A 15,592-nucleotide genomic window follows, 5' to 3' on the forward strand; every position below is an offset into this window, starting at 1 on the left:
CCTCCAATAGTCTGAGGGACAGTGAACTGGCACCCTGTGTAAAAAGTTTGGGGACCCCTGCTAAGCGATCCTCCCAGACTTGCAACCAGGGGAGCAATGGGAGTTGCAGCGAGTCCCGGGCTAAACCCCTGAACCTCTCCAAGGCCCTCTTTTCTCTGACTTCCCAGGGAGCCAAAGCAGCACCCCCCCCAAAAAAAAGGGAAAAATGTTAGTCATTTGCTTGCATTCTGCAGTTACATTGTAACTTCTAGTCAGTACACTTGCCCTTGGTATGTAGAAAACAAACATACAAACAAGCACAAGAACCTGTTTTCTATCCCATGATGGATCAATGCAGTCTCCATCTTGCTTCCAAGAGTATTACATTTCATTCAATAACAGATAAGCAATTCTCCCCATTCTCAGAGCTCCTGTTACAATTAAGTGTTGTAAGAATTCAATGTTCACTCCAGAAGTGTTGGGTATCATTTTGTTTCTCAGGTTACTTTTCAATACGTCCTATTTGTTTTTTTGTTTGTTTGTTTTTACAGAGGCAGAGATAGACAGGGACAGACAGACAGGAACGGAGAGAGGCGAGAAGCATCAATCATCAGTTTCTCGTTGTGCGTTGCGACTTCTTAGTTGTTCATTGATTGCTTTCTCACATGTGCCTTGACTGCGGGCCTTCAGCAGACTGAGTAACCCCCTGCTGGAGTCAGCGACCTTGGGTCCAAGCTGGTGAGCTCTTTGCTCAAGCCAGATGAGCCCGCGCTCAAGCTGGCGACCTCGGGGTCTCGAACCTGGGACCTTCCGCATCCCAGTCCGACGCTCTATCCACTGCGCCACCACCTGGTCAGGCCCTATTTGTTATATGTAGTGGCACACCTCACTTTTCCACTTGAAAATTCTGAGAATTTAAAGGGCATATAAACTATTCTGAGTCACTAGGACAAGAGTCATCATCTGTGACATGGTGTGACCATCACAAACCCACAGCAGCAAAAGTCACATTCACAGAGGAGTCTGTTCAAATAGAACTTGTGTGTTAAATTTTGACAACACAACAATGATCAAAGGCCCAAAAGTTTTTAATCATCAAGTTAAAAAACTTTTCCCGGCCATGGCCGGTTTGCTCAGTGGTAGAGCATCGGCCTGGCGTGCAGAAGTCCCGGGTTCGATTCCCGGCCAGGGCACACAGGAGAAGCGCCCATCTGCTTCTCCACCCCTCTCCCTCTCCTTCCTCTCTGTCTCTCTCTTCCCCTCCCGCAGCAAGGCTCCACTGGAGCAAAGATGGCCCGGGCACTGGGGATGGCTCCTTGGCCTCTGCCCCAGGTGCTAAAGTGGCTCTGGTCGCAACAGAGCGACACCTCGGAGGGGCAGAGCATCACCCCCTGGTGGGCGTGCCGGGTGGATCCCAGTCGGGCGCATGCGGGAGTCTATCTGTCTCTCCCCGTTTCCAGCTTCAGAAAAATACAAAAAAAACAACAACTTTTCCCCAGGGTAAGTGAAGTCCAAGGCAGAAATTTATTATCGGTGACTGCCAGAAAAAGCACAAGCTATTATAATAAAACCATGTTACGGGACCACCATACGTTCCCCATCCCATCCCACTTCTGAGTGAGGCACTCCAAAAGGGAGAGGTTCGCAGCTCCTTCAATCTGCTATAAAACAGGAGGTGAGTCCAAATACTGACACTGGAAGTGCAGACACTCCCTTCTGGGTTCTGATCCCCGTCCTTTAATGACCAGCTATATAAATCAAAGAGGAGTCCATAGGATCTCCAACTCGCCCCTCAGGCAATCATCACTTTATGACATGAGACAACTGGATTCTTCTATACTCCCCTCAGTGTGGTTTAGGAGCACAGGCCTAGAAAAACTTCACGAAGCTCTCCCGAGGAGACAAAACCCTCTTCCCTTACCCTTTAAAGACCACAAGAAAACTTGTTTCCCCACAAAGTTCAACTGCTAATTCAAGTCAAGCTTAAATAAACTGGGTTTTAAGATGAAAACATTCAGTCTGGGAGAGACAGCAGAGGTAACGATGATGAAAAAAGATTACCGAGTAAAGGGACACAAAAGAAGATGAGCAATATTATTACTTTTGTGCATTTGCTCCAGTTAGATAATTAAGATCTCGGTTCAAAATTTTTATCTTGTGAAATGCAACATAATTTGTTGACTGAGATCAAAGACGACTACCTGCCTCATTTTTTTTTTTTTTTTTTTTTTTTTGTATTTTTCTGAAGATGGAAACGGGAAGAGACAGTCAGACAGACTCCCGCATGCACCGGACCGGGATCCACCCGGCACGCCCACCAGGGGGCGTCGCTCTGTCGCCTGGGGCCATCCCCAGCACCCGGGCCATCTTTGCTCCAATGGAGCCTCCCTGCGGGAGGGGAAGAGAGAGACAGAGAGGAAGGAGAGGGGGAGGGGTGGAGAAGCAGATGGGCGCTTCTCCTGTGTGCCCTGGCCGGGAATCGAACCCGGGACTTCTGCACGCCAGGCCGACGCTCTACCACTGAGCCAACCGGCCAGGGCAACCCTTTTTATTTTTATTTTATTTATTCATTTTAGAAAGGAGAGGGAGAGAGAGAGAGGAGAGAGATAGAGAGAGAAGGGAGGGAGGAGCAGGAAGCATCAACTCCCATATGTGCCTTGACCAGGCAAGCCCAGGGTTTCGAACCGGCGACCTCAGCATTTCCAGGTTGACGTTTTATTCACTGCGCCACCACAGATCAGGCCCTGCCTCATTTTTTACTGCTGCTATCTCCATTCTATATGAACACAAAAAGTCCTTATGAACTACGTCCTACTCAGCTCAACCGTGTTTACTGCCACAAAAGAAAACACACACACACACTTCTGCTGTAAGGAAAGAAAAGTCAAGCAAACCCCTTCCTATCTGTGGAGAGAACACTGGATCAGAAAACAGAAGACAGAGCTTACAGCCTGGGCTACTCTTTATAGCCCTTATTCAGATCAATACTTCTGTAGGCCTCAGTTTCCTCCCCTGTAATATGGTGATATTAATATCAGCCTTCCTTAAAAGTCAAACAGTCCTTCTCATAAGAATTAAGAAAAAGTATGTGAAAAAATTTAAAAACCAAAAATTACAACAAAAAACATATCACAATCATGGTTCTTCTCACATATTTGTTAATTATATAATTATATTTGTAAAGCTTAAATAACTGAAAAGCTATTATTAAATCATAATGTACACTTTACGTAGTATATACAATTATATCTGTCAATTATTCCTCAATAAAAGAGTAACTGCTGTCTGCCAGGGGATGGAAGGGGAATAAGTACTCTGAATAGTCCTAAGGAAGTAGAGGATGACAGAATTATTTATGGGTGGAAAATTACAAAAAGTCTCAGACTTATTCAGTAATGAAAGGTTATCCCAGTGTTGAAAGTTAGGAGAAAAGAACTGGAAAAAGTTCTCAATATACTTGAAAAAGAGCACTAAAAAAATGTGTCAAAAAAAAGAATTAGATGTAACCCATTCTCTTTTTTCAACAATGGTAAGCACTGAGCCCTAAGTATCACAGCTAATGCAGGCCTCTTCTCAATAGAGGTTAAAACTCAGGTAGGTCTGCCTGACCTATGATGGCGCAGTGGTTAAAACATTGACCTAGAATGCTGAGGTTGCCAGTTCAAAACCCCAGGCTTGCCCAATCAAGGCACATTCAAGAGATAACTATGAGTTGATGCTTCTGCTCTTATCTGCCTTTCTCTCTCTCTCCTCTCTAAAATCAATAAAAAATAAATAAAATCTTAAAAGAAAAACACCTCAGGCAGGTCTGCAGAATGTTACCCAAACTCCTTCCATATGCCAGAAAACTAGGACCCGAAAGACAAAGACTAATGGGACAAACACATCCATGTGCATGTAAAAATGTTGAATACAATTTTTATGCTTAATATGTGACAATCCATTAAAATTACAAAAGAATAAAGATCTGTTAAAGACTGTTAACAACATCAGAAATTTATATAAAATAACCTCAGAATGCAGCAATAAATGGGAATTAGTTTCTTAGATGCACAAAAAGCAAACATATATATTTTTTAAAGCACTTAACCAGTATCACCTATAATATTGTCTCACAACTGGTCTATTGATTATGGTAATTATACCATCCAAAACTTGACCACATACCTTAATAACTTCACATTTTACCTACATTTTATCCGCTCCACAAGCTACTTGCTAGTCCCCCAAAATGCCATTTTTTTCATATTTTTATAGCAGTAACTTCCTCTGCATATGAATATCCTTCTACCTTTTTTCCATCTACTCCTCTTTCAATGCCACCTCTCACGCCACCTCTTCAGAGAAGCCTTCTGGCTCTGCTCCCCACTATTCCTTCAAATTCCATGCTGCTTTTTGCATTGCTATGGAGACATAAAACTTTTCCTAATTATTTAAATGTATGATTCCTCCATTAGACCACAAACTATCTGATTTCACAGAGCTGAAGTCTGATACAATGGAGGCTGGCTGTTTTTCAAAGTGTCAGAAGAGCCATCTTAATTCACCTAAAATATAAAGTGCTTGCCCTGAGTGATGGTTTATCATGAAGCAGATTCATAACCTAAATGATCTGGATTACTTGTTACTCCGACCATTTGATACTTGTCACACGGCACAATCTGGCAACTATCTGAACCAATACAAAGTAGTAGTCTGACTGCTTATACCTACAAGCCAATTACATTAAAAGCAAAAAAATTATCTGTAGGGTTGCCTGTGAGGGTAAGAACTGAATCAGAGAATCCCAAAATTTACTAATTCATTACTTAGTCAAGCCTTCAGGAAATACATACCATTAAGGCCCTACACAAGCAAAATTCATTTCAAATGATTTTCACACATAAATACTTTTTCTTAGACATCTAACTCCAACAGATGTTTCATGGCTGAAAACAGAACTATAACGGAAACTTCTGAAAGTTCTATTGCAACATGCAAAAACATGGCGTTACAACACTCAACATGTATTCAGGAATATTTAACCTCTCGGTTCGATATGTGAATGGAATATATTCATAAACAAACTTGGTTTTTGCTGACTGCAAGTCACAGTAGCTGATGCAAGATGAATACATGCTGATTGTTCTTGGCCCACACACATGCATCTTTTTTTTTTTTTTTTTTTTTTATTTTTCTGAAGCTGGAAACGGGGAGAGATAGTCAGACAGACTCCCACATGCGCCCAACCGGGATCCACCTGGCACGCCCATCAGGGGCGATGCTCTGCCCACCAGGAGGCGATGCTCTGCCCATCCAGGGGGTCGCTCTGTTGCGACCAGAGCCACTATAGCGCCTGGGGCAGAGGCCAAGGAGCCATCCCCAGCGCCCGGGCCATCTTTGCTCCAATGGAGCCTCGGCTGAGGGAGGGGAAGAGAGAGACAGAGAGGAAGGAGAGGGGGAGGGGTGGAGAAGCAAATGGGCGCTTCTCCTGTGTGCCCTGGCTGGGAATCGAACCTGGGAATTCTGCATGCCAGGCCGACGCTCTACCACTGAGCCAACCGGCCAGGGCAACACACATGCATCTTTAAGTACATATGCGTTTGTCAAGTCTCAACCTATGGTTCTTGAACTACCAGTGAATCATGAGGAGCGTGCTGGTGGCCTAGTACTGCCCAATAAGCAGAAGCAGAAAGCCAGGTGAGGATGGTGAGGGCGGCAGGAGAACCAGGGGCAGTGGTTCACCGAAAGAAGACAAACCATTCAGGTGGTCTGCAGTAAGGAAAAATGAGAGAATCACTACATCAGTGAACTGATCATCATGCCCAATTTATATGATCATATTGCTTACCAAAATCAACCTACTGCTTTCTTGTAATGAGAGAAGAATGTATTTTGGCCAAAAACCACAAGATAACTAATCATTAATATAAAGGCAAAAAAGTTCCTTATTACTAGTGATTAACACTCAATAATCATTCTCATTAGAAGACTCACCTGAGTACAGTACTACTCACTAGGTGCTGCCCAAGTTTTGCATTTACAGCAAGAAAATCAGATTTTAATATAAATTGTATCTATGAAAATTTCTCCATGAGAGAGGAGTTATAGACGAGAGCTATTAAAAACCAGAGGAATGAAGATGCCCATCATTTCTAATGGCTTAAAGCTTCTGTCCATAGTATAGAGCACTAGAAACTGACTCACAACAAAAATCAGAGATGGAAAAAACACACACAGCTAATATCCACAATATGAATCTGTGTGAAAAATGCCTCGCCAGCAAAATTCCAAGATAATCTTAACTAGGAAACAATTTCAACCCTTTATGTTGAAAATATAAAACAATAGAAAATATACAAATATAAAGTTATATAGAACATTTATACAAAATATAGAAAAAAAAAGGAGTACCAATTTTTTGGTAGAGCCTGACCAGGTGGTGGCGCACTGTACAGTGTAGGACTGGGATGCGGACGACCCAGGTTCGAAATCCCGAGGTCGCAGGCGTGAGCACAGGCTCACCAGCTTGAGCATGGGATCATAGACATGATCCCATGGTCACTGGCTTGAGCCCAAAGGTTGCTGGCTTGAAGCTCAAGGTCGCTGTCTTGAGCAAGGGGTCACTCTTCTCTGCTGTAGACCCCGGGGTCAAGGCACATATGAGAAAGCAATCAATGAACAATGAAGGTGCCGCAATGAAGAACTGATGCTTCTCACCTCTCTCCCTTCCTGTCTGTCTGTCCCCATCTGTCCCTCGCTTCGACTTACTCTGTCTCTGTCAAAAAAAATTTTTGGTAGAAAATTAAAAACAGAACAGGACTAGTCCAATGGAAGGTAACTAATTAGGACCACAACCTCCCACATCAATTTTTAATGTAAACTCAAGTGCTTAAATGTCTTCCCAAATGAGAGTTCAGTTTTCCACATATCCCAGTAGTGTCAACTCAAGCTTCCCCAACCTAAACTCAGCTCACACCTACCACCCCACCACCCACAGCAGCACTATATTTCCAACCCACACCTACTCACGACCTGCTTTCCTTTCGTCTGCTCCCCTCAACTCCATCCTAGTAAAATCAGCCACCCTCTCTTTATTTTTTAAAATTTATTATTCTATATTATTTTTTTAGCCACTCTCTGCTTTACATCTAGTAAATGCCTATTTCACAGAATGCCTCTCTCCAATTGGTACGAAATTTTATGTACCCCTCTCTTAAAGCCCGAGCTCACCAACCCAGAAAATACGAAAGAATTTTACTTCCTCTGTCACACTAGGGATTAAAGGAGACTAAATCTTCAGCCCTCCTCCTGCTCAAATCTGCTTGATTTTTTATTGTAGTCACAGCCCTAAGAATAGAAGCATAAGAAAATTCAATAAACAACCGAGTTAGACGATGTGTAGAAGTAATATACGGGACATTGAAAATCTATGAGGAAGAGATATGCAAGATATTCTTGGTGAAAAATGTCCATGTCTCAGAGAATGTTTTTCTCTGAAGTACACCAACCTCAATCTACAAGGGCTCCTGGTATACTCTGGGGCTGGACGCCTAAGATGTGTATCTTGTCTTAGGATACGAGTAACCAACTGCAGCTTGAATTTCTGCAAACACTGTATTAGAATAAAAAATTCAACCAAATTATTTTCCGACATTATAAGGATGGTCTTTCCAAATACCACCAGATCTACCAGTTTCACAGACCTGTTTTCCTGTTTCCCAATAATTCAAGAAAATTCAGTATACTGAGCACCTACTATGGTCAGGCCCTAAGAGGGGATTTCTTATTTCTCCATCTCTTATGAAATTTTCAGGCCCACCGGCAATCCCAGCTGGAGTTCCTTCACTGCGTTCTAGTTGCTTAATTGTTGAAATTTTTTTTTCTTTTGTATTTTTCTGAAGCTAGAAACGGGGAGAGACAGTCACACAGACTCCCGCATGCGCCCGACCAGGATCCACCCGGCACGTCCACCAGGGGTGACGCTCTGCTCACCAGGGGGCGTCGCTCTGTTGCAACCAGAGCTACTCTAGCGCCTGGGGCAGAAGCCAAGGAGCCATCCCCAGCGCCCGGGCCATCTTTGCTCCAATGGAGCCTCGGCTGAGGGAGAGGAAGAGAGAGACAGAGAAGAAGGAGAGGGGGAGGGGTGGAGAAGCATATGGGCGCCTCTCCTGTGTGCCCTGGCCGGGAATCGAACCCGGGACCTCTGCACGCCAGGCTGACGCTCTACCACTGAGCCAGCCGGCCAGGGCAATTGTTGAAATTTTAAGGGGAGAGATCAGAGTGTCTTTCCCACCGCCATTTATCTGACGTCCCTTTTATGAAAATTTCATAACTAAATTCTTCGTACTTTCCTTCTTTTTCCACTTACTTATAGCAATCACTCACTTTTACACCTTCAGCCAACCTCGCCCAGGTGACTCCAAAACCCATATTGGTAATCCTGAATATCTAGGCGTCCCACCATACCTCACCTTCTGCACCATCCTAAATAATCTTTCAACTTAGAAATTCTGTCAACTAATTCTTACCATACTGAAAGGTGAACAATGCCTGTCCCCAGAAAGCTCTTATTCCCACAAACCGGCCAAGGCTCCTTAATATTCCTGATCATCCAGGTTCAAAAACATGGGATTATTTTCTTTTTTTCTCCTCTATAACCCGATATCCAGTAAACAACTCATGCCACTTCCCCCTAAGAGGTTCCCCACGCTAGTCTCTTCCCACTGTACGCAATCCTCAGCCAGTGCTTCTCAAACCGTAAGTCTGTGAGAAGCATCTGAGAATCCTGTGAAGATGCAGAGCGGGCTGGGGCTGGGACCCAACACTGAGCATTTCTAACAGGCCCCCAGGTTATGCTAACGCTGCTGGGTGAAGGACCCTACCTCACACCTTTGAGCAGTTGAGATCATTTTGTTTACCTTTATATCTTCAGCACTTTCACAGTTTACCTGACGGTATTTTTATACGTTTACATAGCGTTTTATAATTGTTCCAAGGGCGCACATTCTATGATGCTTTCCTAAAAGGTGATGTTGACATACTCAAGAACTACGATCATGATTTCTTTTTTTCTTTTTTTTTTGGAACAACAGCAACCAATACAAAGTTAGGCATATTGTGGGTATTTAACTGCTTATTGATTGTAAAATTCTTCCCTAGAAAATACAACAATCATCGCTTGAGTAAGAAGTTGAACTGGGTTTATAAATTAACTTTGTCAACTTTTTAAAAACTATTCACTGCTAATCAACTTTTTTATTAGACAGAGAATATAAACTTAAAACAACTTTCTATTCAAACTGAAGGCAGTAAATTTTAAATGATTTGTAAAAAAAAAGTGAATTATTGGTTATAGATTTATTCTTTCTCTGTCGGTAAAGAATTAATATATATATATATTTAAAACTAAACCTAAAAGTACAGGCAACAAAAGGAAAAATAAACTGTACTTCATTAAAATTAAAAACTTTTGTGCATTAAAGGATACCATGAAGAAAGTGAAAAGAGCCTGATATATGGTGGCACAGTGGATAAAACGGCAACCTGGAATGCTGAGGTCGCAGGTCCACAACCCTAGGCTTGCCCATCAAGGCACGTACGAGAAGCAAATACTATGAGTTGATGCTTCCCCCTCCCCCCTCCCCAGGCCTTTTCTCTCCTCTCTCTAAAGTCAATAAAGAAAATCTGAAAAAAAGAAAAAAAAAATGAAAAGACAACCTACAAAATAGAGAAAATATCTGTAAACCATATTACTGATAAGGGTTTAATATGGCAAGTTTTCTATGTATTTTACTACAATTTTAAAAATAAAACTAGCCCTGGCTGGGTAGCTCCACTGGTTGGAGCATCATCCCAATATGCCAGGGTTGCAAATTCAACCCCCAATCAGGCCATATATGAATGCATAAATAAGTAAGACAACAAATCGATGTTTCTCTCCCCACCCCATCAATTTTTTTAAAAAAGTGAAACTAAAAAAAGAAACTGGCCTGACCGGGCAGTGGCGCAGTGGATAGAGCGTCAGACTGGGATGTGGAAGACCCAGGTTCGAGACCTGGAGGTCGCCAGCTTGAGCACGGGCTCATCTGGATTGAGCAAAAGCTCACCAGCTGGACACAAGGTCACTGGTTCGACCAAGTGGTTACTCGGTCTGCTGAAGGCCCATGATGGTCAAGGCACATATGAGAAAGCAATCAATGAACTAAGGTGTTGCACGAAAAACTGATGATTGATGCTTCTCATCTCTCTCGCCGTTCCTGCCTGTCTTTCCATATCTATCCCTCTCTCTGACTCTCTCTCTGTCTCTGTAAAAAAAAAAGAAAGAAAAAAGAGAAACAGGCATTCTTTACCATAGCCCTGAGTTCCAGCTCTGCCATTTATCTGATATGCCACAGTACGCAAGTTACTCAATTTCTCCTGGCCCCCACCCATCTCTGAAATGGAGATATTATCCACCTCCCAGAGTTGTTGAAGACTAAATGACAGAAGACCATCATTTAGCACAGTACCTGTCACATAATAAATACCAGATAAATGATAGGTGTCATTACTCAAAAACAACTGTTGCTTCTAAATGATGTCCAAAAGAATTTCAGGACATTCTGAAATAAAGAAATGAATATTCAGTATTTAGAGTTATCTTCCTGTAAACCTGGAAACTTGTAACCACCAGGATCAGTCCTCTTGGAATATCATAATGTATGCGATGGAATGATACAGCCAGAAAGTGACTCTTTAAGAGAACAAAAGTAAGAAGCTAGTTGGCTATCTTCAATTAATTTCATTTTATTATTTTCCTCCACATATTATTTTTAAAAATCATGAGATTTAATTCCTCAGCAAATGCCATGGCTAAAACATCATCTAGGGGTCCTAAATGCCAACCCCTGCATCACAGTGTCATCATAAAAAGGCAGAGAGCCTGGCCAGGTGGTGGCACAGTGGATAGAGTGTCAGACTGGGATGCCGAGGACCCAGGTTCGAGACCCCCGAGGTCACCAGCTTGAGTGCGGGCTCATCTGGTTTGAGCAAAGCTCACCAGCTTGGACCCGAGGTCTCTGGCTCGAGCAAGGGGTCATTCAGTCTGCTGTAGCCCCACGGTCAAGGCACATATGAGAAAGCAATCAATGAACAACTAAGGTGTCACAACAAAAAACTGATGATTGATGCTTCTCATCTCTCTCTGTTCCTGTCTGTCTGTCCCTATCTGTCCCTCTCTCTGACTCTGTCTGTAAAAAAAAAAAAAAAAAAGGGCAGAGAACCATACAGAACATGCTAAACATGTCAAAACAATTGAAAATCTTAGGAGCATGAAAGCTTGCACAGAAGTGTTAAATAATCTGTAAAATTGATTAAAATCAGGCATCAAAAGATGGTCAATGTATCGCCCTGGCCAGTTGGCTCAGTGGTAGAGTGTCGGCCTGGAGTGCAGGAGTCCCAGGTTCGATTCCCGTCCAGGGCACACAGGAGAAGCGCCCATCTGCTTCTCCACCCCTCCCCTTCCTCCTTCGTCTCCGTCTCTCTCTTCCCCTCCTGCAGCCAAGGCTCCATTGGAGCAAAGTTGGCCCAGGCGCTGAGGATGGCTCCGAGGCCTCTGCCTCAGGTGCTAGAATGGCTCTGATTGTGGCAGAGCAATGCCCCAGATGGGCAGAGCAACGCCCCAGATGGGCAGAGCAACGCCCCAGATGGGCAGAGCATCGCCCCCTGGTGGGCATGCTGGGTGGATCCCGGTTGGGAGCATGCGAGAGTCTGACTGTCTCCCCGTTTCCAACTTCAGAAAAATACCAAAAAAAAAAAAAAAAAAAAGATGGTCAATGTAGCTGAAACTCAAACTGAATTTTAGCCCTAGCTGGATAACTCAGTTGGTTAGAACATCATCACAAAGCTCAGAGTTGCTGGTTCAAACCCCAGGTCAGAGCACATACAGGAATAGCTAGATGTTCCTGTCTCTCTCTCCCCCATCCTCTTTGCTAAAATCAATTCTAGGCAAGGTTTGCCAGAGAAGATACTACAAATGATTTCAGATAACACAAATCTTACATGAATTAAGTCATTTTCACATTCTACAGTCTTTCACAAAAATTTCCCAAACTCCTTCAAACAAGAAGTCCGCCTGACCAGGCAGTGGCGCAGTGGATAGAACGTCAAACTGGGATTCCGAGGACCCAGGTTCGGGACCCCGAGGTCGCCAGCTTGAGCGCGGGCTCATCTGGTTTGAGCAAAGCTCACCAGCTTGAGCCCAAGGTTGTTGGCTTGAGCAGGGGGTCACGTAGTCTGCTGTAATGCCCCTCCCCCCGGGTCAAGGCACATATGAGAAAGCAATCAATGAGAAACTAAGGTGCTGCAACAGAGAAATGATGCTTTGTATCTCTCTCCCTTCCTGTCTGTCCTTCTTTCTGTCTGTCTCACTCACACACACACACACACACAACCCTGAAAAAAACAACAGCAACAACAAAAAACATGAAATCTACCTAGTGAGGAAGTTTTTCTAGATGTTATTTGCCATTCTATCGTGATGTTTGCATTGTGAATGTAATTATATGTCATGAAATCTTAAATGTAATGAAAAGCATCAGAATACTGTTTTATACTCCATGTTAATAAGAGAAATTTTCGTAATCAAATATGTCCAGACTACAGATTACAACTACTAACAACTACTGTAGGTCTGAAATGAAAAAGGTCTGTGCCAATGCCCTTAGGAAAAAATAGTCTTTCTCTTCCCAACAAAAACCTATTGTAATAAGCAAGAACTATGTAACGTGTTAACCTGAAACACGCACCTGATCTGATTCCTTTAAACCACAATTAACTCTTAACTGTCATGACAATAATGGAGAATAAAAGTTTTCAAAATTAAATTCCAGAAATAATTCTTTTATCCATCACAGCTCTTTCCTCCATGCCTTCTACTATAGCACATCTGAAGGTCTGGAGAACTCAAGTTCTCAAGGAAACTGATACTACAGCTACGATATCTAACGAGACACTACTGGTAATAAATTACCCAAAGCTAAGACTGTGTGCTTTTAAAAACCCACACTAATAACACCTGGCTAGTCATAAATCACACTACCAAAAGGCTTAAATTGGCTCAAGTTCATTACCATGAAGAAAAAAATATTTATTACAATTTTTAAGTGAGTGTGAAACAATTTAATTGAAACTAAACACCATCTATAACAAGCAATAATATACCTGGGTACCATTAATGATCACCTCAATGGCAGGAAGAATCACTGTGACCCCCAATTTGACCTTAATCCACGGCTGTTTTAAATCATGCCCCTTATCTTCCTGCTTTTTTGTCACTGAGGATCACACTGTTAATATGCCACTAAGAATGCTATGACTTGAAACTCACTAGGTAGTAGTTTTTCATGGATGATATTTCCAACAAACAGTTCACTGATCCGTCTGGCTATCTGCCCAGGATGTACTCATACAGGATACCCATAGGCTTTAATGAAGTGGCAAAACTCCATCTCTTACAACTCAGAAAATCGGTCAGCCAAAAGTTAGGGGTACATGGTGATCTGTAGGTGGAGCTTAAGTGACAGGGCAAGCAACAACTTTTAGTACAGAATAAGAAAAAGTCGTCAACTCTTTTGTCCCCAGGCCATTTAGTTCAGGAACTTATAAATATGCCCCACATTTTGAGACATCTAATAAATACAAGGCTGCAACAAAACCAACACTGTCATCTCTGCCATTCCTAGAAGCTGTTTCTTCAACTAAAACATTCTAACATGCACACAAGCTATCGAATGACCTCAGTAAAACGTTACTTAAGTAAAGACAAAATTAACTTGGCTATTATACTTCTATACTACAAGACCGACTGAACTAAAACACCTTTCCTGAGCAAACTGTTTACAATACAGTAAGTAGAAGTGCGTCCCGTGTTAGCCAACTTTTAAGGTACTGATCCCACCTGGGAAGCTGAGCCTTACGTTGTACTTTTATCCTACATATTTTCCTTTACGTAAGACGGATAGGAATTTGACTAGCCCACCTCGGAGGTCCGCTGGCCCAACACCCCCGCACTGCAGGGAGAAGCCACGTTTTGCTCGGGTTGTCCTCGGGCAGCCCGGATCCCCACCCCTCGTTAAAATAATGCTTGTGGCCACTTGAGACTTCCCCAGCCGAGCTCTAGAAACTTGCAGGTTTAAATGGCCAAATTGGAACCAACCGGGGCAGCTGTCATCTGAAACTCAGGAAAGCTGAGACCAGCCAACTGTGCTGAAATAGGAAGGGTGCGGAGAGATGTGGCGGGGCCCGTCGGAGGGAATGCATTAGGCTCTCCTCCCCAACCCCCATCAGTCCGCCTTTCTGCAGCCCCAGCGCCGCCATCCTGGTCCTGAATAATTCAACGGGCGGCCAAAGGGTGAGCGGGCCGGAGGGGCAGTTTCTCGCCCGAGTTTCCCGGGCCGGAGCGCCGGGGTCGCGAGGCCGAGGGCTGCATCCTCGGCGCCGGCGCGGAGGACTCTCCTCCGGGGCTGGCTTAAGGAGGGGGCGTCCCCGCGGCCGGCTGGGCGGCCGGAAACGGGGCGCCCGGAGTGACTCGGAGGAGGGACGACAAAGGGGCGCAGGGCCCCGGGCGCACCGCCCGCTGGGGGGGACAGGTGGCCGGCCGGGCGGGAACAATGGGGGCCGAGGCTGCCCCCTGGCGCTCACCTACCTCCGGTGCCCTCCGAGTTCTCGTTGAGGCTGCCCGAGGAGTCGTGCTGGGCGCCCACACACCCGCCCATGAGGGCCCCCGGCGCCTCCTCCGCCGCCGCCGGCCGCTCGTCCGGGCCCGCCGCCGCCGCCGCCTCCTCCGGGCCGGAGCGCAGCGCAGCTCGCCCGCCGCGGCCCAGCCTCCGCCCCCTTCGCCGCTCCACCCACCGCGTGGCTCGGCCCCTTCCTCTGCGCCCACTCCTGCCTCAGCCCCCGGGCCGCCCGGCCCGCAGGCCTTGCCCGCGCGCCGCTCTCCCCTCCGCCTCGGCTTCGGCCCCGCTAGGCCGGGGCTGGCCCATCCCGGGCGGGCCGCAGCGCCCGCCTCGCCCCCTCACTGTCCGGGCCCCGGCGTCCTGGCGAGCCCCGCGCCGCCAGCCGCCCGCCAGGCCCCATCAGCCCCCGCCCCGCGGCGCCGCCCTCCGCACCCTGGGCTCGGCCCGGCCCGCCCCGCCCGGAACCGCTGGGGGCGGGGCCGCGGGAGGCTGCACGCTGATTGGCTGAGAGCGGCCGCCAGCGGAGGGAAAGGGGGAGGGAGAGAGGAGGAGAGGAGGGGAGGGGAGAAGAGGGGAGAAGAGGGGAGCTCCCAACCCGAGGGAAAGAGGCGAAGGGGGTGGGGATCGGTGCCGGGGTAGGAGGCGAGGAGGAGGGAGAAGGGAAGACGCAAAGAAGAAAGGAAAGGAAAGGAGGGAGAGGGAACAGGAAAGAAGGAACAAAAGTGAGAAAGAAGTGGAAAGGGGCATAGTCGAACTTCCGGCTCCCCCTCCGGCGACAGCCTTTCCTGGTGGGAGTGGGTAGAAGGGGGCACAGAAGTAACAGAAGACTCGCAGGCGGGGACTGGGTGGGTTCCCAAGTAACTGGCAGAGGGGGATCCTGGCTGAAGGTTGAGGTCCCAGCATCTTTTGCATTCGTG

The 15,592-nt window shown here is 45.6% G+C and overlaps 1 protein-coding gene across 2 annotated transcripts in view; it reads right to left on the reverse strand.

Moving 5' to 3' along the window:
- UBTD2 (ubiquitin domain containing 2) overlaps positions 1-15,010 on the reverse strand; it is a 35,211-nt gene extending 20,201 nt beyond the window's left edge. The window contains exon 1 of one of the 2 annotated variants that reach the window (XM_066273285.1): positions 14,641-15,010. Coding sequence is in view for 1 of the 2 variants with exons in the window: in XM_066273283.1 (XP_066129380.1) it covers positions 14,645-14,714 (70 nt within the window). In the remaining variant the exon portion in view is untranslated. The remainder of the gene's footprint in view (positions 1-14,640) is intronic. The other variant, XM_066273283.1, reaches the window with a different exon arrangement.
- Between the last annotated feature and the right edge of the window lie 582 nt (positions 15,011-15,592).

The sequence above is a fragment of the Saccopteryx bilineata genome, chromosome 4 (assembly GCF_036850765.1).
Source record: "Saccopteryx bilineata isolate mSacBil1 chromosome 4, mSacBil1_pri_phased_curated, whole genome shotgun sequence".
NCBI classification, from domain to species: domain Eukaryota; kingdom Metazoa; phylum Chordata; class Mammalia; order Chiroptera; family Emballonuridae; genus Saccopteryx; species Saccopteryx bilineata.